This window comes from Myzus persicae, unplaced genomic scaffold (genome assembly GCF_001856785.1).
Source record: "Myzus persicae strain clone G006 unplaced genomic scaffold, MPER_G0061.0, whole genome shotgun sequence".
Classification (NCBI taxonomy): Eukaryota; Metazoa; Arthropoda; class Insecta; order Hemiptera; family Aphididae; genus Myzus; species Myzus persicae.
The window spans coordinates 417007-444535 of NW_019101991.1; the positions used below are offsets into that span (position 1 = coordinate 417007).

Sequence of the window (27529 nt, forward strand, 5' to 3'; positions counted from 1 at the left end):
TTCTCCAGAAAAAAACATTGGGAACCCAATATAAACTCCATAGTGAAGAGTTTTCCTGTGAAAATCTTCGAACCTCCGAAGAAAACCACCCAAGCCACCCAAAATCTTTTTAAAACCACGTTCCTGTAAAGCAACCACAGATCGCGATAATGGACTGTGTAAATGGTTCAGAGATTCAAAGATGGTTTGACCACTCAGACAACATGTTGGGAGAACCAAGTAAAGTTGAAGTTGTTTCAGATAAAAATGAAAATCTCACCGATTTGAGTAATTTTTCGGATGGCTTTTCAAGTTATTTGGAACAAAATAAATTAACACGGCAGTTGTTTATTTGACCGGTCTCTCCTGAAGATTTCTCTGATGAGTTTTATTCCTATTTCATGGAAAAGTGCAAGAAGAGAGACTCCGATGCTGATTCAAAGTTTGAGTTACGACAATGCTTTTCGGAACTGCGAACCAGAATGTTGGAATCTCCAGCCATTGCAACGGTGTCCGCGGGTAAAACGAAGGTAACGAATGTTCCGTTACCAACCAAACCACTAGAGTTTGCACTCAGGGCAGTAGTAGCAATGTTTTACTCCCAAAAGGCGAGGACATACGTCAAACTATGGGTGGCAAAGAAGTTTTTCCGGAGTTTTTCCCAAAAATCGGAGATTGTCTGGATGGCTGACAGTCCAACCAGAGAAATTACGGATTTTTCCAAATTTGGGACAGTGGATTTAGAGGTGAGTATCAGATGAGCTAGACGATCTCAGCGGAGTTGTCTTCCTTTGCCATGATTCCCTGGAGGAGCAACAAGTCACATGAGACTTTAACGGTTGCATAATTCATCTAGGAAATAAAGACGTGTTTTCGTGAATTGGGGGAATTCAAGAACTCCGATCACCGTAGAAGAATACCTAACAACCACTGATTTACCCAAAGGAGAGTATGCTGTTCAAATAGGTCCTATGCCAACATCTGGAGGTTTTTTTTTCTGGAGATAGGTAACACTTGAGCGATAGAGCACTAGATCCGTCTCAAGGATCCTAATCCGGTAGCTCTAAGGCTCCCAAGATAAAAGCGAGGTGATTGCCGGAATGGTGTGAGACATGGAGGGACAGGGTTTTGTTGAACCTAGTATATCCCCAAGTACTTATAAAGAAAAAGGATGGCTCACGCAGGTTTTGGGTTGACTACCAGCGCTTCAACATGTTTAAGGAATCAGACGCTAACTCAATGCCGGACCTCCATGAGATGGTCCGAGGAATGGGTGTAGCAAAGATTTACAGCGCCATTTATTTGAAATCAGGTTATTGGCAGGTGGGTTTCTCCTTGGTATTGACTTTTAGACCTAACAATTTCCCTACCACTTTCTGCCGCTTGGTAAGCGAGGTCTTCCGTGGATTGGTTGGTACATTTTTATTGGTTTATTTGGATGATATTATGGTAAACTTAGAGAGTCCCGATCAACATCTACACCACTTGTGAAGAGACTTGGAACGACTCCAATTTTACAGATCAAATTTCTTGGATACATCATGAACGGTGAAGCAATAGACCAGGAACCCGAAAACTCTGGGCGATTCATGAATTACCGGTTTCAAAAAAGACGAAAGACAAGTTGTGGGTATTAGACGTTCATGGTTATGGCGTGCCAGTTTGTGCCTCGCTACGCAAAGATCACAGCACGGCTCACGAGTCTATTGGTCAAAAGGATTAAATGGCGTAGGTCATAAATTGAACAAGAGGCGTTGCGGAAGTTGAAGGAGCCTTTGGTCTCCACACCACAGATCTGCCCTAATATTCCGGGTAAGCTATTCAATTTACAAACCGAGGTCAGGGTTCCAGCGAGGGGAGGGGGGAGAGGGATGACTGGAAAATTATCTGCTAAGCCAGCAAAAAACCTAATCCAGCTTAGGGACGATACTTGGCAGTTGAGGGTGAATTTCTAGCCATAGTTTGGGTGGTTGACAGGTTCTGGCCATATCTTGAGTCCGGTAAGCTTATGTTATTTACGAATATAGTGGTACTAAGATAGTTACAGCAAACTAACACGATGGGCGTTGTAACTCAGGGCTTTCGATTTCGAAATTCAGCATTTGTCCGGTGTAGAAAATAAAGTAGCCGGTGCACTATCCCATTGTCTAGTGGGGCCGAATACAGTGGTCGAAGAATCGTTGAAGAATAACATGCACGATACTTCGGTGATTAGGCCCGGAGTCTTCAGTGATATGTCTGGTTTCAATATTCTGTTAGTAGGTGATTGGGTATATTACAAAGCACATCAACAGTCAAGTGCGGAGAAGCTGATTAAAGCGGAGAAAAAATTATACAACATTTTGAAGTTCATTATCGCCAACGATTACTTCGTCATATTTCATCTAGAGTTGATCAGAATGTAGAAAACAAATCTATAAACGTTTTAGATGCAATTTTTTGGATAGAGTTCGCATTAAAAATACAAAACCAGAGAAAGTCAAAAATTGTTTTAAAAGTCAGGATTTTTTTCGTCCGATACAGCAGAATATGTAATGGAACATGACAATGTTAGGTTAGGTAAAACTATGTTTATATATTTTTAGATTTCTTAGCTACAGTATTAACTATTTAAATAGAACCTCGTTTAAATTTTCAATCCTTACCAATTTCATTTTAACATTTTGTACATTTTTAACTACAAAATAGTTAGTTTAGTACAATAGTATATTTTCGATTTGATAATCTCGTTCAACATTTGAACTTTAACTTCTTATAAAAAAAAATATTACTTTTGTTTTTTTAGTATTTTTAAACTGGTATTGTAACAATGTGTGAGGAGCCTTGTAGTAATTTTTAAACTTCCTACCAATTACTTCTTTTACTTTGTTGAATAATTGCCTATTTATTTGCTTTGTTTGACAAAAAATATGCTCCAGTTACTCAATTTCCATAATTATCAATAACTACTAATATAAACAATTGCATTTTTGGTATTTTAGAATTTATACCGTTTGTACCACCTACATATATTTTTGAACTATGTTCAGTTAGCATAGATTTTTGAAAGAGATTGATGATGATGAGAGCAAATTCTTGATTATTATTAATATAGTATATTACAGGTGGGTCTCCATGCTTACATAATTTATTGACAAGTATATCAATGCTGATACTATTGTTTAAATTTAATCTTGAAATACCAATTTTAAAATATAGTCAAATGTTGTGTAAGTCTTTTTTTCAGCATAATGAATACGTTCAAAGTTTGTAATGAATGCGGTGTCATCGAATGTCCCACACTATCGTAGTACTTGTTCATTAGTTAAATAAATAAATATGAAAAGATACATTTATTAATTTTAGTACTGGTTCTAGTTTCTCTAAAATCATGCTAAATATAATTTAAACTTAGATTATTTCTGATCAATATTGCTGTACATATATCTTTATATATCCTTCTCTTGGTCTTACAATCTATTTTAAATCGTTCATCTTTTGGTATTCTTGTCAGGATAACTTCACCCAAATGTCTAATATGCTTAAGAAAGAAATCATTGTAGATGGGTACTATTGTGAATTGTGCAGTGTTTGGAAGGAACGAATTACAAAAGGAACGGATTCCTGTAACAAATTCCTTTTTGAGAAATTACACATTAATTTCTTTTTATAAAAAAACGAATGAGTTCTTTTTTTCAAGGAAAAATAACGAAATTTTTCTTTGCATTCGAGTTCCCATTAACACAGATATGTAAATAATTAAAAAAAATTTTTGTAGTGTGTTTATTGCCAGCCAACTAGTGATCGTTAATTGAGTATCGATATCAGTGGTATAATATACAACTAATTTATACTGTTTAAAAAATAAGAAATTCAGATAAATAAATATACATATATATATATGCAATATTAAATTCTTAAATTAAACAATAAATTATAGGTGTACTTGTAGGTATGTAGAAGTATAAATAAAAAGTTTAGTACCAAAGTATACACATGAAAAAAGGAAAGAATTTTTTTTTAGTAACAAAGAACGGAATAAATTATTTTTATAAGCCAAACACTAGAATTTTAATATGTTGTGATAATAAACAGTATATAATATTCCTAATACAATTCGCTCCACTCTACTTGTGTGTACTAGTCCACAGCAAGATTTAAAGTGTCTATACTTTAATACGACATCTTTAATCGTAAACAATAGACACAGCTAGTACCACGATATAAATATATATGTATATATAATATACAACAAATGGTTTTGAGCCGTAATATTGACGACTGGCGAGAAAAAAATTCACATAATAAGAATGAATGAAAGAAAAAAGCTACTATACACTGATACGACACCGACGATGATAATAAATTAAATTGAGCACTGGCCGCACAAGAAAAAATAAAATAGCAAAAAAGTAAGAAAGTACACAATAATCATAATATGATGATACCTAATGGGAAAAAAAACAAATTCACACAAATGTTAACGAAAGGCAATGGAATACAAACATGCGAAAATAATAATAATAATAATAATAATAATAATAAGAAATAAATTGGGAGATCTAAGATTATAACTTTGGTCTCTAGATAATAAAATAGTATATAAGACATCGCGCGTCGTCTTGCTCTCATTGATGATAATAATATCGTTCAACTTGTCCGGGTCATTTCGACACTAGCAGTATAATTCATATGTTTTTACATTTTGTGATTTGTATAGATAGGTAGTGATTGTTATACACATCGCGAATTGTGTAATGTTATTTTCACAACCTCTATTATATAGATACCTATATTATCTAACATACGTTTTTCATCATCTTTTAAAATACAAATGAAATGTTGCACCGTGGTAACCACATCAATTGAGAACTACTGAAAAGAATTTTACTTTGAAAAAAAATGTTCTTAATAGACAATAGTCCGAATTGCTCGAAAAATTTGTAAATTCGCCTTTTTTTCAATGGGTCAAAATAATATAGGTAAAAATATTATCCATTGGTTGTATATTATTATAATATAGTTCTTCAAGCAAATTAGTAATTTTTTCCTATATAAATAGTTATCACAGGTAACAATTACCCCCTCCCCCTGGGCTTAAAAAAATTTTAATTAGTTAATTTTAAAATTATTTATTTTGTTTAATAATAATATGATATATTATATTTGTATAGGTAGCTGATAATAATTAATAGTTGTGATAATATCCATAATCAAACATTAAGTCATACACAAATCTGAATGATAAGAACAAAATCTAATTTATTAATACATGGATGAAAACATATGCATCCAAATACGGTCAAATCTCCATTGTACTTAATATATATCACTCAAAAATATCTTACTCTCCCAACCCCCCTTAATCAAGCTTCAGATCCACCCCTGGGTAGTGGGTACGTATAATATACCTAATTTATCGGATATGAAAAGTTTTAACTTATAACTTTGATATTTAGTCACCATCTATATTTTTAACCCACGTTGGTAGGAATATCCGAACTTAATAGATTCAAAAACCATTGAACCGTTATCAATAAAAAGTTATGTCAATAAATTTCTTGAGACTTGGAGGGTGTTAAACTGATCATAATTTAATATCTTTATTTTTCAACCCCTATACATAGCTAAAGAAGAGTATGGCTCTATACTCACACATTGACATAAGTTACGTAAAAAAAATACAACGATAAATTATAATTAGTAGAAATATGTCAAATATTTTTTTTTTACAAATATATTTATTTTAACTGGTTTTGAGTAAAAATTCCAGTTTTCCTTATTTTTTCCCCCCTGCTCTTTTGAAAATTACTTGAAATTTACTTTTTATCTTTACATAATGCATAATGTTTTATTATATATTAATACAATGCAATTTAAAAAACACTTAGATTCATCTTCAGCTATTATTATCATCAAGAACCTATTCACACATTTATACGATACGGTAGGTATGTTGGTATTGACTTATAAGTTAGTATAATATTATATCAGTATTGTATGAAACAATATTATAATTGTTATTGTATAATATAATTATATTTTTATTATTAATTTCTTTCGTCAAAAATTAGGACGCCAGCCATTTTATTATTATTTTACTAATAGACAATTATTAAATTACTAACAAAAATGTAAATATATAACAAAATATCCTGAGAAATACAGGCTGACAATGAGTATCAGCTCAGAATTGTTTTTTTTAAATATGCATTGATTTATTATTGAGTTAATATTTAACATATCAGTGACCAAAGAACTCAACCACGACACACACTTATATACTATACAACAGGATTGGCCAGCTATAAGAGCGACGCGAGCCGCGCAATAAAATTAAAAATATTTTGAAGTACCTACTAAAAAATAAATAAAACCTGTTAACTATCTACCTATTGTATTAGTAAAAATGTTAAGCCTTGAGCGGCTTTGCAATTTCTGTTATGCAGCAAAGGTACTTCCTTGGTTTTAAATTTTTAATCATATCTTATTTTAAATTATTATATTTTATTCTATTATTGCTGGCTACTCTCAATATTAGTTGTGATATGATTTCGAATGTTTATTTTTAATTTTTATATCAATATTGGTAGAAACATAATTATTATGACTTTATGTTTAAAATTTGTGTACGGTTTATCGTTTTATTACATACATAATATTTTAATTAAGGTTTGATAAAATGGACAGCTGTAAGTAGAAAAAAAACTTTTATGTACCTAATATATAAATTAGTTATTAAAATTGATTCGACTATAAAATATGATTCATAAATATTTTAAACAAGTGGTTAACAAATTAGGTAACTTAATAAATTAGTATTTTTAAATACAATTACCCAGTAATTATAATAACCTATATTCACATTAGCAGAGAATGTCTGAATATCGATAGTTATAATCACCAGAGCTGTGAATTGATTGCATTAAAAAACCTTGTTCCTATACTATGTGAAACTATTAATTGAACATGGGGAAATGAGCTCCAAAAAAATAGTAGATCAAAAAACATATCAAAATAGGTGAAATCATGGAGTAAATTAAAATAACAATAAAATTAATTCGTAATTATATGAATGGCCTTAATAAAAGTAACAAAAAAATTAGCAATTTTAAACTATTAATAATTGATCTAAACAAATGTATTCATAAAATATATATATATATATAAAATATCTATTCTTAGTAAAAAATATTTTTTGTAAGAATTTATGAAAATTAGATCTACTATAGTACAGTTATGTACACACGGATTCGTCAAACTTATTTACAAACAAGTAGGTCACTCTTGGGTTTTTCCTAAAACAAGAATATTTTAATTTAAGATGGTAATATTTATAAGTTATAACTGACAAAAATATTCAAACACAATTTCGTTCTTAGAATGGTAATAAATTGAATCAAATTTATATTTATATTTCACTTATATTTTTTACCTCAGAATGAAATGAAATTCATTGGTATATTAAATTATTAAATTTACAGTCTTGCTTTTTATAAGCATAGGTACTCCATATCAAATAATCATATCCTTTATCCAATGGTAAATCATCACACTCGAGAGAAAAACGATAATGGAGAAACTTGATTTACTATAATATTTATATACACGATTCACAAATATGAAGTTTTCAAAAATGTTTATTTTATTTTTGAAAATGTTGTTTACATCTAAGTTTCTAATCGTTAGTTAATATCATGTTATACAATTTTTATTTACAGTAATTACAATTTATAAACATATTATTTTTATTAGGCAGACTCAAAGCCTCAAATTGTGTTTGGAAAGTAGGACATTTTTTGAATTTTTAAATTATTGCTGTATATATTTGCACTTATTCAAGTAGATTTTTTTGGTAATTTATTAATTCATTTTTTGGATTTTTTTAGGCATTTTAATATTTTTTTTAGAGTTTTTTTCTGTGTTTTACTGGTCATCAACATTCTTACTCTAATAATTACCAATAAATTATCCTAATAGAAGAACTTTAATGCAATTATTTAAAAATTTGAATCTACCTACATAAATGTATTTATATAATATAAAAATGCTTAGATATATTTTGATGCAAATAAATTATTCATACAACATTTCAAAACATTAAAATTATTTATAATTTATAAGTTAGTTATGATATTAGACATATGTTATATATTAACATTATTATTAATAACTTAGATGATATTTTGTTTTTCATTTCAGATCCATATCCATCCTACACAAATTCCATACGATTGACTCTTCTAAAAGGTACAACTTTAATTTACATAACAACTATTTTCCTTTTTAACTCTTAATAAGTGCCTCCGCCAGCGGTGCCGAAGTGTTAAAATTATCCTATGATATCGTACTTTAAGGGGCCCCATCATCTCTTCTTAGTAAATTTAACAATCAAATGCAAATCAAAGCACTTAGATAAAGCATTATAAAATCATTTATTTTTACGTTATAACGTAAATTCTGGATCCACAGTGGGATCCCTGCAATTCCTTATAGGGGCATTTCCTTCTAAAAATATTACCTATGTTGTAGATAAAAAAGGTGCCTTCCACTATAGGTGGATAGGTACCACGGTTATCTACACAGGTTGGATAACGGGCCAACTACAGCGCTGGTTACATCTGGCCCTATAACTTCTCAAACGTTCGCGGCATATTTGGTCATTAAACCAATTGTTATTCTTTTTATGAATTATGATTAGTGATTTTTGCAATCGGAAAATTTAAAATATTATAGTATCTACCATCTAGTTAACAACTATCAACTAATGATTGATTTTACATATTATAAATGAATTACAGATTAAGATACAACACAAAACACTGTTTAGTTTTGAATTAAATGCAATTATATTATAGTACTTATTAAAAGTTTACCTAGTAATTATTTGTATTCATTAATATGCACAATATTAAAGAATTAACAATTACGAACATACAATATTACAATGGAAAGTAAAAACACAGCAATGATGTTTTTGGTTGCTTTCATTTCTTCTTATAATTGTTTAGTTGAAAATTTAATGTTTAATACAAAAATGCTATAAATACTTAAAATGTCTTATTAATGTTTTGAAGAATTATTGTACTACATAATATGACTTTTAAAACTATTTGTATCAATGACTCGATTTTATTTCCAAAATAATCTAATATTAAGTTAAAGAAAAACCACTAAATCAATAAAAAAAACATAATTTTATATTATTATTTTGGGTAAACACTAGATATAATATTGAAATACTTCTATTAAAAAAATATAAAACTTGTATTACGATATTATTTTTAGCAAAAATGTTTAAATACAATATTACACATTTTACATAACATACAAATATAATTATACAATTGTGTATATACAATTATACAATCATATAATTATGGTACTGTGGTGTTTTACTTTTGTATTAAACATAGTTCTTTTTGATAAAAACAGTAAAATACTATAGGCTACAATTTAAGTTATTAGCACTTTGTCCTTAAAATCAATTATTTTTGAACAATTAACAAAAAAGTACAAAACTACGTATATTCTACATAGTAAAATAAACCTAAGACAACTACCGCTGTAGTTCACGTGGCCACCGCCCTTGGTCAATCTGTTCTTTAGTACAGCATAGCGCGAGTTACACCCTGCGTAGATGGCCGTGATAGGTACTATAGGTACGTTACAGTTTAAATTAAAATATATTATTAGTGTAATTTAATTAGTTGGATGAAAGGGCATCTTGTGCTATTTATTATTTGGCATGAACTTAATTAACTTTAAGGCCACTATTACTAACTTTTAAGTACTTTCCTACATTTTTAAAAATGATTTAGTCAATCTAATAAAATTTGATGACCAATCAAAATGATGCAATTAATTAAATTAATACCTAATATATATATTATATACATAACAGTTAAATTATTGTACCTATTAGTAATTTAAATTACTGTGGAACTATTGGAAATTTATTTTTTACCATCTAATATTCATATAGGTAGTGTACCAAAGTGACCATAAACGGTACTTATAATTATTAGTTATTTGTTGTTATAGGTCAAGATGATGTAAACATATATACCGATCAGATTGAAGAGTTTGTAAAAGATTTTCATGAAAACGGTCCTGGTTCCGTGGGCGAAAATTTAGATTTAGGTCTACAAATGCTAGAAGTAAGATTAATTTTGTGATTGTTATGTGTAGATATTATGAGTTAATTTAAAATAGACTCATTATATGAGGTTAAATTAACGTATGCCTAGATGTATTGATAAATATTATCTACAGTCGAATAAGATAACCATAGTCTACGACATGTAGAGTCGTATTTACATATTTAATGATTTGTACATTTTTTTTCATCATACATTTTTACAAGACTAGGGTAGCTATGCATTATTGGGCTAAAAAGTAAAATTAAATTATTATTAACAAAGTAATTTTACTAACTAGTAACTGGATACTTGTTTTGGAACTAACTTTAATTTTAAAAGCCACTTTTATATCATATATAACGCGTTAACATAAAATTATTAATTGATATTATAGAAATTTTAAAATAATGTTAAATTTTTGTACAAATCATTTATTTGTTTAAGTTTATGTTTTCCTTTCTTTTTTGTGGTAACGCTGAATACGAGAGGGCTATTCACATAAATGTCAATGAGTGTACAGGAATTTGTATGGGAAAAAGTTCGCTAGGATCAGTTATTTTCTTCACTTTTTAACTAAAGAAAATTATATTGGTTAACTTTTAACTTAACTTAACTTAATTTTTTATTATATTAACTACATTTAACAAATTATTAAATTATACTTAACCTTGCCTAACCTTCCATTTGTCTCCCTTTCGATCAAAAAGTTTTACCATTTAACACCAATTTATATCTTTAAACATACCTAAATGTATCTACTACCTACACATACTACTTACCTACATTATATTTCCTAATATATTAGGAATACGGTGGAAAATTCAAAGTATTAATGGCTGATAAAGATGTAATGAAAAACACATCGGCATTATTTGAAATGCCGCAAGATTCTTACATGCTTCTTGACGCTACATACAAAGAATACCATTGCTTGCGCTCTATTTACGATTTATATTCACGTCAAAAAGCCGCGAGAGATGATTGGGCTAAGACATTGTGGTCAGAGTTAAAACCACAGTTATTGTTAGAAGGCATGGACAGTTTTATTAAAGAGTTTAAACAAATTCCTAAAGCATGTCGTTCAGTACCCGTTGGTGTGGTCTTAGATATGCTAATGAAAAAATTTAAAAATTCCATACCACTATTTATCGAGCTAAAAAACGATGCAATGAAAGAATTGCACTGGAAAAAACTAATGGAACAAACTGGTACCTACTATAACATTTCTATATAAACCAAAAAACTACTAACCGATTAAATGTATTCTTTTTAAAGGTCAATATTTTGATATGAATCCTGAAGTATTAACCTTAGAAAATATTTTTAATATGGACTTAGCTCGTTATAAAGACACATGTTTGGAAATTGTTGCAAATTCAGTAAAAGAACTGAGCATTGAACGGAGTATCAACGACGTTGAAAAAGTATTTATTTATTTTCTATTGTCAATACCAAAAATCAATTTATAATAATTCACTGTTACAATATGTATTAGGCAACGAATGCAAAAATGCACAGCATTATCAAAATCTGTTGAACTGTATAAAACAAAAGCAGAACATATATTTTCTTTGCTATTATCTCCATATAAATAAATTATAAGATGATAGACTGACTGACTAACTGACTGACCGACAGGCCGATTGACAGGCCGATTAACTGACCTACTGACTGACTGACTGACTGATCACAGCCCAAACCACTGGACAGATCACTCTGAAATTTGGCATACATATATCCATTATGACGTGATGCGTTATCTAAGAAAAGAAAAATCTAAGAAAGGGTTTTAGAAATTCAACCCCTTAAGGGGAAAATAAGTTGTTGAAGAATAAAAAAGTGACCCAAAATAAAATTTAAATAAATATACACCAGTGACGCCATCTGTCCAGTAAAATAATATACAATTCTAGTACTCACGCATCTGCTTATTTTTTCAATAAATGACATAACATGTGATCTTGAAATTTAGAATCGTGGTTCTTACATGCTCTAGATGTGTTTGAAAATTGTTTATTTCAGTTCCTGGCCCACACTTTATTTAGTATGATAGAAAATCTTAGAGGTACTCGAATAAAAATACTTAACTCAGTGATAACCGATTGGGTAGTTTACATAGATTTTACATTGGTGATCTTTCTTTTTAATGGATGTAGTTGATATATATTGCCTTCATAGATTGCAATTACTCTAACTCATTGTCGAATCCTCAATCAAAAAAACAATCTTTGTCCAATCAAAGTCGGAGGGATAGCTGTGGTCATCTTACATTAACATAACTAAATTTCTTTGTTATTAAGTCCCTATATTTATGAATAGATTATTATAGATTTTATTTTCTATACTGAATATTATACATTTTGAATGATTATTCTATTCTATTTTCTAATTATTTGTATGATAAATATGATAAAATTGTCTAAATTATTACTATTAGTAATTATTTATTCCAGTAATTTTAATTTGATTTAACTTATATTATTGCTAAGTTTAATAACTAATTTTAAGTTAACAGATAGTTACATACATAAAAAAAAAACAATTTTGCCTTACTATTTAACTAACAATTATTTGTATCAACAGACTTGGGAAATTATGAATTTGACTATTATCGAATATATAAAAAATGATACATTTAGAGGAATCATTTTGGGAGATTTGTCAGAAGTTTTTCAACTACTTGAAGATAATATAATGACTCTTCAAAGCATGGCTGGTTCTCAGTACTTAAAATATTATTAAATTGAATACGTTTTTATCATTTTTTAGTGATTATAATCATATAAAAATATCTTAAATATGTAGGTTTATTGGTCCATTTCGATCCGTAGTAGATAAATGGGATATGGACCTAACATTTATTGTCAATACCCTTACCATATGGAGTTTAGTGCAATCTAAATGGATGTATTTAGAAGAGATATTTCTTGATGATAAATTTCGAATACAACTGCCGAATGAAGCATTGAAATTTGATGGCCTGAATCAAAAATTTAAAGATACTATGAAAAACACATTAAAAAATCCAAAAATAATTGTAATAAGTAAAATGCCGGAACTATTTGTAGAACTAACTAGCTTATTTGAAGGACTTGAAACATGCCAAAAAATGCTGAATAAATATTTAGAAACGAAACGAAACTCTTTTCCGAGGTTCTATTTTTTATCTGATAACGAGCTGTTATTAGTTTTGGGTAATACTAACCCAAATGGTGTTCAAGAACACATTGTAAAAATGTATGATAATGTGGGAAGCTTAATTTTTGTAAATGATTCTCGTAAGAATACTTTAGTTAGTGGTATGGTTTCGTGTGAAAAGGAAATAATGGAATTTAAGGGTCAAGTGATGGTCGATGGATCAGTTGAAATATGGATGTATAGTGTATTAATAGAAATGTGGAGATCTAATAAGTATTTAATAAAAAAATCAAAACTTGAATACGGAAATACCACAGGATCTAGATGTGAATGGATGATGAACTATCAAGGACAGATGTGTTTGGCTGCAAACAGTGTATGGTGGACAGCCGAAGTTGAAAATGTTTTTTGGGAAATACAAAACGTATATAATAAAATATGATTTTATTTTTAAAACAATTATATTAAATATTATTTTATTATATTTTATCATTTTATATTTTAATGTACCATATTATTATTATTTTATTATTATTTTAGGGAAACATAAATGCAATGAAAAATTATTTAGAAAAATTAAATCAACAGATGGATGAGTTGATAATACAAGTGAGGGGGGAATTAGTACCAAACGACCGGAAAAAATTTAACACAGTTTTAATCGTCGATGTTCACTCCAGAGATGTAATTGAAAATTTAGTTCGAGACGGCATTATAAAAAGTCAAGAATTTGATTGGGAGAGTCAGTTAAGGTTTTACTGGAAAAAGGATGTTGATAATTTAATTATCGATCAGTGTTCAGGGACATTTTCTTACGGATACGACTATATGGGATTAAATGGACGTTTGGTTATAACACCGTTAACAGATAGAATTTATTTGACCATAACTCAAGCCCTTTCAATGCAGTTAGGTTGTGCTCCAGCTGGTAAATGAAAACCAAACTTAATACAACGCCTTTCATTCAATTAAGAGCTTAGGTACAATGTTTTCATTTTAGGACCGGCTGGTACTGGAAAAACTGAAACTGTTAAGGACTTAGCGAAAGCATTAGGATTATTGTGTATGGTCACAAATTGCGGAGAGGGAATGGACTTTCAAGCATTTGGTATGATATTGGATGGATTATGTCAATGTGGAGCTTGGGGTTGCTTTGACGAATTTAACCGAATCGATATTTCCGTTCTGTCCGTAATCTCGACGCAATTAGGCACAATTAGAAATGCATTAGTCGAAAAAAAAAATATGTTTTTGGTAAGAAATATATTATTAATACAGGTTTTTATCAACATAACATTTATTCGTGTCATTTAGTTTAGGGGTAGAGATACCATCCTCGATAATAAGGTTGGGATATTTATTACGATGAATCCTGGTTATGCAGGACGTACTGAATTACCAGAAACCGTGAAAACATTATTCAGACCAGTCATATGTGTACTTCCTGATTTAGAACTTATTTGTTTAATTATGTTATTTTCGGAAGGATTTTTAAATGCAAAAGTATTAGCGAAAAAAATGGCAGTTTTATATAGCCTAGCCCGTGAACAATTATCAAAACAATCACATTATGACTTTGGCTTGAGAGCATTAAAGTCTGTGCTCGTTATCGCCGGCGAATTGAAACGAAATTCCCCAAATCTCGATGAAAATGTGGTTCTAATGAGAGCGTTGAGGTTAGTAAGTTAATAAAAATGAGATTCTCAATTTAAAATTATCAGCTTTTTATAAATTTAACATAAATTTTTATATTATATTCATTATATAATTATGTAAGTATTTAAATTATTAAATTTATGTTGAGTCCAATAATATGCACTAAAAGCAGTTAATTTTTTTATTTTTAGAGATATGAACTTACCTAAATTTGTATATGATGATGTACCACTATTTTTGGGACTTATTACCGATTTATTTCCTGGACTTAAATGTCACCGAGTAACGTATCCTGAATTTAACAATGCGGTTGAGGAAGAATTACTAAAAAAATATTACTTACCATTAGAAAATCAGGTTATATAATTGTACTGTATTATGTAACACATACTAGTTATAACTAGTTATAAAAAAATTATCAATGTGTATCCAGCGCATAGTGTTTATTATATAATTGGCAAATTAAATATTTTCTTAGATGGATAAAGTTACTCAATTATATGAAACTATGATGACAAGACATTCAACTATGATTGTAGGTCCTACTGGAGGTGGAAAAACTGTCGTTATTAATACATTAGTTAGTGCACAATCTTCACTTGGGTTACCAACAACATTGTATAAAATGAATCCCAAAGTATTTAGAAATGTAGCTCTAATTAACTCGTATTTTAAAACAAAACAACATTACAGGCCTGTACTGTAGTTGAACTTTATGGTTTTTTTAATCTCGTCACTAGAGATTGGACTGATGGACTTCTTTCAAATATATTTCGTGAAATCAACAAACCTATACCAGAAGATAAGCCAGAAAGAAGATATATACTATTTGATGGTGATGTAGATGCTTTATGGATAGAAAATATGAACTCAGTTATGGACGATAATAAACTTTTGACATTAGCAAATGGCGAACGTATACGATTATTACCTCATTGCGCCTTATTATTTGAAGTTAATACACAATTTTATCATTATTTATTACAGCTGACACTTTACACGTTAATTATCTTTAGGTAGGTGACTTAAGGTATGCTTCACCTGCCACGGTTTCCAGGGCCGGTATGGTGTATGTAGATCCTAAAAACCTTGGCTACACTCCGTACTGGAGTAAATTTTTATTAAATAGAAGATATGTTGACAGAGAACCTTTAAACATGCTATTTGCTAAATATGTACCGGTTATCTTAGATCGTATATTTGATGGTAACTACGGATTTGAAATGTTCAGTCCGTTAAAGTTAATTATATCTCAAACTAAATTAAATTTGGTATGAATTTTACAACCGTTTTCATAGTTATACCTTTATAAACTAATTATGTCTAAAAATTATAGCAATAATATGTTCGTCTTTAGGTTACCCAGATGTGCTATATTTTGGATGCAGTATTAAATCCCGATAGTGATCAAGTCACTGAAATATCGACGAATAATTCACTAAGCTTGCAAGATGAGTCAAATAAAGTGGTTGAAGTCACTGATGAAATGGAAGCAATATTCATTTCAGCTATTTATTCTTCATTAGGAGCACCGCTGGAAGGCAATTCTCGATTAATATTTGACGAATTCGTAAAAAGAATTTCGGGACTCATTAAAATGGATGATTCTCCATCAAAACGAGCTTCATTTAGTAAGCAATTTATTTTATTTTCCAGAAAAAATAATTATAATACAATTTACATTTATGAATATTTGAATTTAATTCTCAATTATTTAAATGCTTTCATTTCAAGCATTAGAATGAGTGTAATGAAAATGTCTCATATATATTATTTTTATCATATGATAGACTTTTTAAAAAGATTCTGTACAAAGAAATTTTATTCCAGATGTTCATATATTCAAATCTCTCGAGGAAACAGAATTTAAAAGTTTCTAGCCCTTAATACATATTTTTACCCAAAATAAATAATTATCATTAACACACTTTTACATACGTACCTTGTTTATTTAAAATATTTTTTTCATACAAAATGTTAAATGTGAAATATCAAAAATGATAAATATTAAACCATAATATATAATATTATGAACTATTGAATAAATTACAAACCATTTTAATATTAAAAAATGCTTATACATACTATTTGTCAGTATAATATTTGGTATATATACCTATATTTATTATGTAAACAGAATTTATTCCTTGTCACGAGGAAACATGGTATGAATACTATTTGGATATTGATCAACAAATCTGGGTGCCATGGAACACTCTTGTATCTAATTATGAACATAATCCAAATATTAAATTCAACGAAATATTAGTACCAACCGTTGATTCCACTCGAGTCACATGGTTACTCAATCTTATGACGGACGTAAAACGCCCAGTGATTCTAATTGGGGAAACAGGAACATCAAAAACAGCAACGATGCAAAACTTTTTAAGAACGCTAGACACTAATCAATATGTACTTTTTTCCTAATCAAACTTAATACACGTTAATTTCTATTGTAATTTATTTGTTTATAGATGCAAACGAATTTAAATTTCTCTTCTAGAACAACTTCTTTAGATGTACAAATGATCTTGGAAGCAAATGTTACCAAGCGAAACAAAAACATATATGGTCCACCAATTGGTAAAAAACTTGTTTGCTTTGTGGACGATATGAATATGCCTCAAGTCGACACATATGGTACTCAACAACCAATAGCACTATTAAAATTATTTTTGGAATCAGGAGGAATGTATGATCGCGGCAAAGAATTAATATGGAAGTCACTGATTGAAATTTGTTAGTTAATTTTCAAATTGAGTTGATTTATTTTATTTTATAAAAAAATATTTTAAATATTTTAAGATTTGTATGCAGCCATGGGTAAACCTGGCAGTGGTAGAAATGAAGTAGATCCGAGATTTATTTCAATGTTTTCAGTTTATTGTATGGCATTTCCTTCAGATGATACTATAAATCATATATTCAGTTCAATTCTTTCGGGTCATACACACAATTTTAACGAAGATATCAAACAAATAGTACCAATTATCTTAGAAATGACTTTGAGATTATATAAGGTTATTTTAATATGATATAAGTCTTAAGATTATAAAACAATAATAAATACCAACTAAATACTTTTATTTTTATTTTTCAGATTATTTTAGTAGAACTTCCACCTACACCTAATAAGTTTCATTACATATTTAACCTTCGGGATTTGAGTAGAATAATCAACGGAATGCTTTTCACAAATCCGATAATATTTGATAATGTTTTGAGTTTTGTCAGAGTGTGGAGAAATGAATTTACTAGAGTAGTATGTGACAGATTTAACAGCGAGCAGGTAAGTCTAAATATTTAATTATTATTTACAAGTAAATACCTTGACCGTTCAAAGGATGAACAATTAATGATAACGAGAATTGAAGAAACGTTGGATATTTATTTCCCGAACGAAAAAAATGAAATTCTAATAAATCCATTAATTTTTGGTGATTTTAAAAATGCTTTAAATGAAGATATCCCGATAAAACTATATGAAGATTATCACACATATGAGGCTTTACTGAAAATATTTAATGAGGTAACATAAAATCATCAATAATAAAAAAATCTTTAACAAAAAATGTAATTATATTTTAGATTTTGGCGGAATATAATGAGCAGAACCAAGCTATCGATATGGTACTATTTAACATGGCACTTGAACATTTAACTAGAATTCACAGAGTGTTGAAAATGGACACAGGGCATATAATGCTCATAGGTGTTGGTGGTAGTGGTAAAGCATTGATGACTAAATTAGCAGCTTTTACTGCGGGTATAATATTTGATAAAATGTTACAAAACTTTTTTTTTGTTAATATTCTTAATTTTTGGATACCTTTTCTTAGGATGTGAAATATTTTCCATCGTTATAAGCAGAGGATACAATGAGATAGCATTCAAAGAAGATTTAAAAAAACTATTTATGATGTTAGGTGTTGAAAATAAACGTTTAGTTTTTTTTTTAACCGAGTCTCAAATTTCCGAAGAAAGTATGTATAAAACATTAATAAAATATATTATAATATATTAATGTTTGATATATTCTAATTTAAAAAAACTACACAATAAATAATTAAAGGTTTTTTGGAAATTATCAATAATATTTTGATGGTTGGAACGGTACAAGCATTGTACACAGAAGATGAAAAAAATGGAATAGCAAATGAAGTCAGAAATACTGCTAGTAATGCTGGTTATGAAAATACCAAGTAAATTGATTTTAAAACAAAGCAAAAAAATTAATACACATGAGTTACGAAAACAAAAATAAACTTTGTGGCTATTTCTTATGATACTAATTACAGGGATGGTGGTTGGACATATTTTCTAAAAACATGCATAAATAATCTTCATGTAGTTCTATCTATGACACCCGGAGATGAACTTAGAGAAAGATGTCGTAATTTTCCCGGCTTAGTTAATAAAACATATATTAATTGGATTTTCCCTTGGCCAGAACAGGCTTTGCATGCTGTTTCACAATCGTTCATAGACAATGTAGGTGACAATTATAAATTAAATAGTTATCGTAACTAAACAATTAATAATTTTAAGGCACATTCAATACCTCAAAATTACAAAGAAATTATCACCAATCATATTGTCTATACACATAAAACAATGAGTGTCTACACTAATGATTTTTTGGTAAAATTAAAACGCAAAAATTATTTGACTCCCAAACACTATCTAGACTATATAAATGTATATTTAAATTTAATTGATGAAAAATCTTCCATTGTTGCACGTCAAGTAATTATAAGTGTTCAATATTATAAACTATTAGTAGCTGGTACAATGTTAAAACTATTTTAATGTATAGTGTGAAAGATTATTGGTTGGTTTACGAAAAATTGAAGAAGCTACAGAACAATTAATAATACTTAATGAACAGCTAGAAATACAAAAAGTTGTTGTAGCCGAAAAAACATTGGCATGTGAAATTATTTTACAGGAAATTTCAGAAGGTAATGAAACAATACTAAACGACTAGGTACCCATTTACAGTTAAATATGATAATGATTTCCTACACGCTTTGACTCCTTGATATTTTTCCTTTACTGCTAAGCCCTGTAGTCATCAGACGTTATAAATTAAATTGTATATTAGTCACCAACACTGCGTGAGCTTTTTTTCCAAATATGTCTGCCTATTACGGAAACATTGGTGGTTGGGTGAAGGCCGAAGGGTTATCACAGATTTAAACATAATAATATAAAAAACATATAACAACATAATATTTTATAAATTCTTTTTATTCTGAAATAGCTTCTAAGACAGCAAATACAAAAAAGGAATTTGTTGTTGAAAAGACAATTGAAAGTAAAGAAGCTGGTAAAATTATAGCCATTGAGAAAGATGAAGCCGCAGAAATACTAAGCCAAGCGTTACCGGCACTAGCCTCTGCAAAAGATGCATTAAGCAATTTAAATAAAAACGATATTACCGAAATCAGATCATTCGCTACACCACCAGAACCTGTACAAGTAGTGACTGAATGCGTAGCCTTAATTCTTGGTTATAAAGAAGTCAATTGGAAGGTGTCGAAACAAATGATGTCAGATCCACGATTTTTAAATACATTGAAAGGATTAAATGCGGATGAAATTACTTCAAAACAACAATCTCAAGTCAGGGCAAAACTTAAGGTATGGCCAATATAGCACAGTTGATAGGTAAATTATATTAACAAACTTTTTACCATTATTTTAAAAAGACATCTAAAAAAATTGCCCTCATGAAAGATATCAGTAAAGCAGGATATGGATTACTGTGTTTTGTTGATGCCGTTCTGCAATACTGCGTTGTGTTTAAAGAAGTTAAACCAAAACAAGATAAACTGAAAGAACTCGAAAAAGACCATGAACTAGTTCGTAATAACTTAAACTTTTTAAAAGTTGTAATTTTAAGGGCTCAGAACCAAAAAGCTCGATCACAAAATATATCTTATTGTCCAAGAGACCAATTCATTACGAATACAGAAAACTATTATAATATCTTTTTGGTAATGAATGTCAAATCTAAAAATTAATGAAGTTTTTCTACGCCTATAAATGTAATTTCAATATATTATTATGAAGTAAGTACTTAATATTATATTATTCTTGTGTAGCTGACAAAATGAATATGAGATGGTACTTTAGGGTTATCACTTATCATTAATTTATTTTGTCGTGTAGATGTACAACCTATAGGTTACAATGCTTTAGTTATAAGAAACTAATAGTTTTATTTATATCATAAATGATGATTTTAAAATTGTGTTGATTTAATTTTACAGTTGTCGGTAACTTTTTAAAATTTAAATAATGCACCTATTTGGTGGTTTGTGAACTTGCTTTATTGTAGAGCAGCGTTTCCCAAAGTATGTTCCGTGGGACTATGTCAAGGGTTCCGCCAGATGTATGAGACTATTGAGAAAATTATGTTTATTTAATGTTTGTTATTTAAAATATTTTTGATTGAAAAATTTTTTTTAAACTAAGTTTAATAATGAAAAGTCATTAACAGTATCATTGAAATATTATTTAGACTTGAGAGTTTAGAGAATTGATTTTCCTTTTTTTATTTAGAAAAATTGTAGTTGAGTTGGATTAGATATTAGGGTTCCGCGAAACACACACAATTTTTTAAGGGTGCCGTGGTCGTAAAAGTTTGGGAACCGCTGTTGTAGAGCATTGACTACTTAGATGAATAAAAGAAAATTGGATTTTCCAAACAATATAATGTTAAAACACTTAAGACTGTTTGATTCTGAGCTCACGATTTACTTTAATTCGCCATTGTTAACCAATTTTTTTTTTTGTTTTTTTTTTTTTTATCATTTAGGTAACTAAACAGTTAATTCATTTGAATAAGGAATTAAATGACATAATGTCTACACTAGATAAATTGAACGAAAAATACAAAAATGCAATGGCTGAGCGAGCAATTATTCAAGAAGAGAAAGATTTGATGGAACGTAGATTAATTGCGGCTGATAAATTAATTAAAGGGTTAAGTTCAGAGAATACTAGGTGGAAGAGCGATTTAATCGATTTAGAAGAGTACAAGAAAAAAATATTTGGAAATTGTTTGATAAGTTCGTCATTCTTAGCTTATACAGCACCATTTTCGTATGAATTTCGTGTTGATATGTTATTTAATAATTGGTTTACGAATATAATACAATATGGAATACCAATAACCGATCCATTTAAAATTGAAATAGAACTTGCGGATGAAGTTATGATTTCTACGTAATAAATTGAAAATAATCATCTTATATATTATTTTGATGAAATTATGTTATTTTATAGATGGAACTCAGAAGGACTGCCATCTGATGATTTATCAATTCAAAATGGCATTCTTACTACAAGGGCTAGTAGATTTCCATTATGTGTCGATCCACAGCAACAGGTAATATAATTGTTCTTCTATGAAAAAAAAAATTTTAATTTTAATTATTATTAAAATCTTAATTGAAAAATAACAGGCATTAAATTGGATAAGACAAAAAGAAGAACCAAATAGCCTAAAAACATTGTCATTCAGCGATTCCGATTATTTAAAATACGTCGAAAACGCTATTATTTATGGAACACCTATTCTATTTCAAGATGTGGAGTATATAGATTCAATTATTGAGAATGTCTTAGAAAAAAATATAAAGAGTTAATAATGTTTATATATTATTTAACTGTTCACGTGATATATTCATTATTTGTTTAGCTATTTCTGGTCGAAGGTTTGTAATGCTGGGTAATAAAGAAATAGATTATGATGACAAATTTCGTATGTACCTAACTACAAAGATAGCAAATCCATTTTTTTCTCCATCCATTTATACAAAAGCAACTGTCATAAATTGTTTAATCACACAGAAAGTAGTTTAGATACTTTAATTTAACGAACCATGTTTAAAATTATTTTTATTTTTAAGGGACTTGAAGATCAACTATTGGGTAATGTAGTTAAAAATGAAAGACCTGATTTAGAACAACAAAGTGATGAATTGGTGATGGAAATCAGTTCAAACAAAAGTCTATTAAAGACTCTTGAGGATTCGCTACTTCGTGAATTAGCCACATCTACAGGAAATATATTAGACAACATAGATCTGATAGAGACATTAGAAGAAACTAAATCAAAAGCAAGCGAAGTTATCGAAAAATTATCGTTAGCAACTACAACTGCGATAGAAATTGACGTACTTCGAAACCAATTTCGTTCAGCTGCCACAAGAGGGGCTTTACTGTTCTTTGTTCTGTCGGATATGAGTACAATTAATGCAATGTACCAGAATTCGCTTTCTAGTTATCAAAATGTGTTCAAAACATCTCTGAAAAAAGCAATGCCCCACAAGAAATTAAAAAAAAGACTAATGAACATTATTGATACATTTACTGAGAACTTGTATAGATACGGATGTACAGGTCAGTATCTGAATTATACATTATAAACCAAAAACAAATATTCATTATAAAAATTTAATTTTTGGATTTAGGAATTTTTGAAAGGCATAAACTTTTATTTTCATTTCAAATCGCAGTTAAACTTCAGATAAGTACAAATAATGTAACGAAATCACAACTTGATTTTTTCATTAAGGGAAATGTCACACTAGACAAAAATTTAGAATATATAAATCCTATCAGTTGGCTGTCGCCACAAAATTGGAAAGATATTGTTAAATTAACCAAAGATTTCCCAGAAATATTCCATAATTTGAGTGAGGATGTGATAAATAATAATACGGACTGGAAAAACTGGTACGATCTAGATATGCCAGAATCATCGGATCCACCATATCCATTTTCTGAATTACGCGAACCCTTTTATATGCTCATGTTATTACGATGTTTTCGAGTAGATCGCACCTATCAAGCTATTAGTAATTATATAGTTTTAGTAATGGACGAAATGTACATTTCATCACCAACTATTGATTATGATGCGATTTACGCACAAACTGAACCTAAAAATCCAGGATTGTTTATTTTAAGTCCTGGATCTGATCCAACCCCCGATCTGGTGAAACTAGCTGGTCGATGTGGAATTTTATCAAACGAATTCGAATTCCTATCACTTGGACAAGGACAAGAACAAGTAAATAAGTAAAAAAAAATAAACATCAGTAGTTACTACCAAAATTGAATTTTTCAGATTGCATTGAAGTTTTTGAGTTTAGCAATGAATGATGGTCATTGGTTAATGTTCCAAAATTGCCATTTATTGATATATTTTCTTTATGATCTTGAAAAGATATTGGATAGAACGAGTAAAATTCATCCAGATTTTAGATTATGGTTAGCTACTGAAGCTACACCATTATTTCCCGTATCAGTATTACAAAGGTCTTTAAAAGGTAAATTGTTTATATTAATATATTTTTTAGTTTAATTTATTTAATTGACTAAATATTTTAGTGGTTACTGAGCCTCCCAATGGACTGAAATTAAATATTAGAAATACTTATACTAAATTGAAACAAGAGACTTTGGACGAATGTGCGCACCCAGCTTACAAACCATTGATATACGTTCTTGCATTTTTCCACGCAGTTGTTCAGGTAAATAAATTTAAGTTGTATACATTTTTGTATTAAGAATTATGATTACCGCAGGAGAGAAGAAAATACGATAAAATTGGATGGAATATTGCTTATGATTTTAGTGAAACCGACTTCACAGTTTGCGTGCAAATTCTGATAAATTATTTGAATAAAACTTTAAATGATGGTATCGATGCTCCATTACCATGGGATACATTGAGATATTTAATTGGAAATGTAATGTATGGTGGACGCGTGATTGATAGTTATGATCAGAGAACTGTAAATACGTTTATGGAAGAATATTTCGGGCAATTTATACTTGATGAATTTCAAAAATTTTATTTCTATTATGATAAAAATATCCAATATGATTTACCAATGTTTGAAATGAAAGAAGACTATTTAAGTTTGTCTTCATATAACATAATTTTGTACTGCTTAAGTATAACGATTCTATTTCTTTTAGACTCAATCGATGAACTACCTATTATCAGTGGACCGGAGGTACTTGGTCTGCATTTTAATGCTGAAATGGGATATTTCACAAAAGCCTCAAAAAATATGTGGGATAACCTACTCAGATTACAGCCACAAATTGGTTAGTCAATGATTTTTTTTTTATAGTACAATTATTTTTACGTATGCAATCAACTAATAAATAATAATGTACATAATATTATGTAATTATGTTTAGAAACATCTGACTCTGGGGAGAGTCGTGAAGAATTAATAGATGCTGTAGCTGATGATATATTACAAAAATTGCCTGATCTATTCGTCATCAGTAAGGTCAAAAAAATGTACGAACACCATTTTACACCCAGTACTGTTGTCTTGCTCCAAGAATTAGAAAGATTCAATATATTGATAAAAAAAATGACAGTCACATTAACAATGCTACGAAAAGTTAGTTGAACTAGGTATACAATTTTGAGTGATTGACATAAATCTACGAGTTTGTTTGAATTATACCAAACAGGCACTATTGGGTGAAATTGGAATGGATTCTATTTTAGAAAGCGTGTCTTCGTCACTTTACAACGGTCAAATACCAACTGCTTGGATGAAGTTGGCCCCACAAACGTGTAAAAGCCTGGGTGGATGGATAGAACATTTTGTTTCAAGAACTGAACAGTATGTAGAGTGGGTATGCTATTAATTTACTAGTAAATAATAAAAATAACTGTAACAGCAAATTCTTGATATTAATGATCATAACAGAGCTCAATTGGAGAACCTCTAGTCATCTGGTTAGCTGGCCTTCACGTGCCTGAATCATATTTGACAGCTATCGTACAAATGGCGTGTAGAACGAATGGATGGTCATTAGATCATTCTACCTTATATACAACGGTTACAGAATATACAGATAAGGATGATGTAGAAAATTCACCGAATACGGTAAAATAGTTGCAAAAACCATATAAATAAGTAACGCTCTATTGAAATGTCATCAAATGTATGCAAACGAATTTTGTTATTCTATAACAGAACGTGCCGAAACAGTTAATTTTTAGAACTATGATACTAAGTACTATTGTGATAAATTGAACAACTTATTACTTTATAACATATGTAATAAAAATTAGTTGAACAATATTTTTTTATTTCAGGGTTGTTATATAAGTGGAATATTTATTGAAGGTGCGCGCTGGGATATGGATGCGCAGTGTTTAGCTGTCTCCAAAACAAACATATTGATCGAAAATCTGCCAATTATCTTAATTGTACCAATCGAAGCTACCAAGCTGAAATTACTAGTAACGCACATAATAATACTAATAATACTATTTACATAAAACGAACTTAAGTGTTGGTTATAGTGTCTACTGTCTAATAAAAATAAACGAATAATTATGTAAGAGCAAATATAAGTTAGGTTGGGTGCTAGCTCATTATTTTTAAAGAATATATAATTATATATTTAAATCATAATTTTGTTTTTTTTATCTATTTCCAGAACACTATTCGTACTCCAGTGTACACCACATCTCTGAGGCGAAATGCAATGGGCGTCGGTTTAGTATTTGCAGCAGACTTAAGAACATATATTCATAATAGTTTTTGGATTTTACAAGGCGTTTGCTTATTATTGAATGACGATTAATAATTATTATAAAAATATATTATTTGGAATTAATGTTTTAACTTCATAATGTTATCAAAAGTAAAATAATATACGTATTAACCTAAACTTTTCTACATTTAAACACTCTAAGTCTCTTCGAATAACTTTGAATTACATCAAACTTACCTACTAAAATCGTTATTCATTGTTTAAATATTGAATTTTTTCAAAATTCAAATTTAAAATGTCAAAAAAAAAAATGCATTTAAATATTTAAAGTAGATTTTTAAACTTTCAGTAAGCACTGTAATATACTTATGAGATTTCTTGTTATGCATTTTCAATTCTAAGACATATGAATTTTTAAATTTAAATTTTACAATTTTTAACTGCAAAATAGTTTGGTAATTTCGGGATTTTAGTGAATTTTGTCAACATTTCCATTGCTATAGCTTATAAACAAAATCGTGTACAATATATTCTTAAATCCTATTGTAACAAATTATGTGGAACTTTGTACTAAATTGTTAAGCGTTTTGACCCAGCAAACATTTTTTCATCTATATTTATAGGAAAAAGACCAACAAATTTAAAATGTCTAAAAAATATAAATAGATCAAAAACTATCAATATGATTTGAAAAAGTAAAATGTATAGAAAATGCTAAAATAAACATTTGGTGAAAATATCAGGTGATGTTAATCATTTTTGAATAAATAAATACTTTAATATCAACAATTATAACTATATGTATTGGTGACTAACGGAAGGACAGACACAACGGGGATGTAAGATGTTCCATATATAGGTATGTTTAAAACCTAAAAAAAGTACAGAATTCGTCAAAAACACGAAATTATATATTATATTTTTATTTTTATTATATTGTTAGGTACATTATGTTATTTTGCTATAAATGATAAATTGTATAGTTTAAGTAATGGTATAGTAAATTATTTTAAGCTAATTTTTTTAGATTTTTAAATTTTTGACTATGAATAAAAATGGTTTAAAATACATTACAAAATGCT

At 29.1% G+C, this 27529-nt stretch overlaps 1 protein-coding gene across 1 annotated transcript; it reads left to right on the forward strand.

Annotated features, from left to right (window-relative positions):
• The first annotated feature begins 1850 nt into the window (after nt 1-1850).
• Nucleotides 1851-26537, forward strand: LOC111030920 (dynein heavy chain 10, axonemal). The gene is made up of 43 exons (XM_022310654.1): nt 1851-1922; nt 2079-2277; nt 10003-10118; nt 10906-11308; nt 11376-11524; nt 12684-12823; nt 12906-13662; nt 13779-14166; nt 14239-14492; nt 14553-14914; nt 15086-15251; nt 15373-15531; nt 15588-15848; nt 15911-16165; nt 16252-16525; nt 17032-17309; nt 17372-17636; nt 17703-17917; nt 17998-18186; nt 18241-18426; nt 18486-18663; nt 18737-18880; nt 18970-19099; nt 19196-19388; nt 19446-19643; nt 19714-19858; nt 20161-20540; nt 20609-20761; nt 21721-22130; nt 22191-22293; nt 22370-22547; nt 22606-22760; nt 22817-23309; nt 23381-23982; nt 24040-24241; nt 24303-24445; nt 24500-24836; nt 24897-25028; nt 25125-25336; nt 25410-25577; nt 25652-25831; nt 26044-26190; nt 26391-26537. Exons 1-43 carry the CDS (start codon nt 1851-1853, stop codon nt 26535-26537), a joined length of 10218 nt encoding a protein of 3405 aa, XP_022166346.1.
• Nucleotides 26538-27529: the final 992 nt, after the last annotated feature.

Coding starts and splice junctions, on each gene's coding strand:
- LOC111030920 (XM_022310654.1), top strand. CDS start 1,851: ATGACTGGAAAATTATCTGCTAAGCCAGCAAAAAACCTAATCCAGCTT. Junction 18,427..18,485: donor TACTGAAAATATTTAATGAG/GTAACATAAAAT, acceptor ATTATATTTTAG/ATTTTGGCGGAATATAATGA. Junction 18,664..18,736: donor ATTAGCAGCTTTTACTGCGG/GTATAATATTTG, acceptor ACCTTTTCTTAG/GATGTGAAATATTTTCCATC.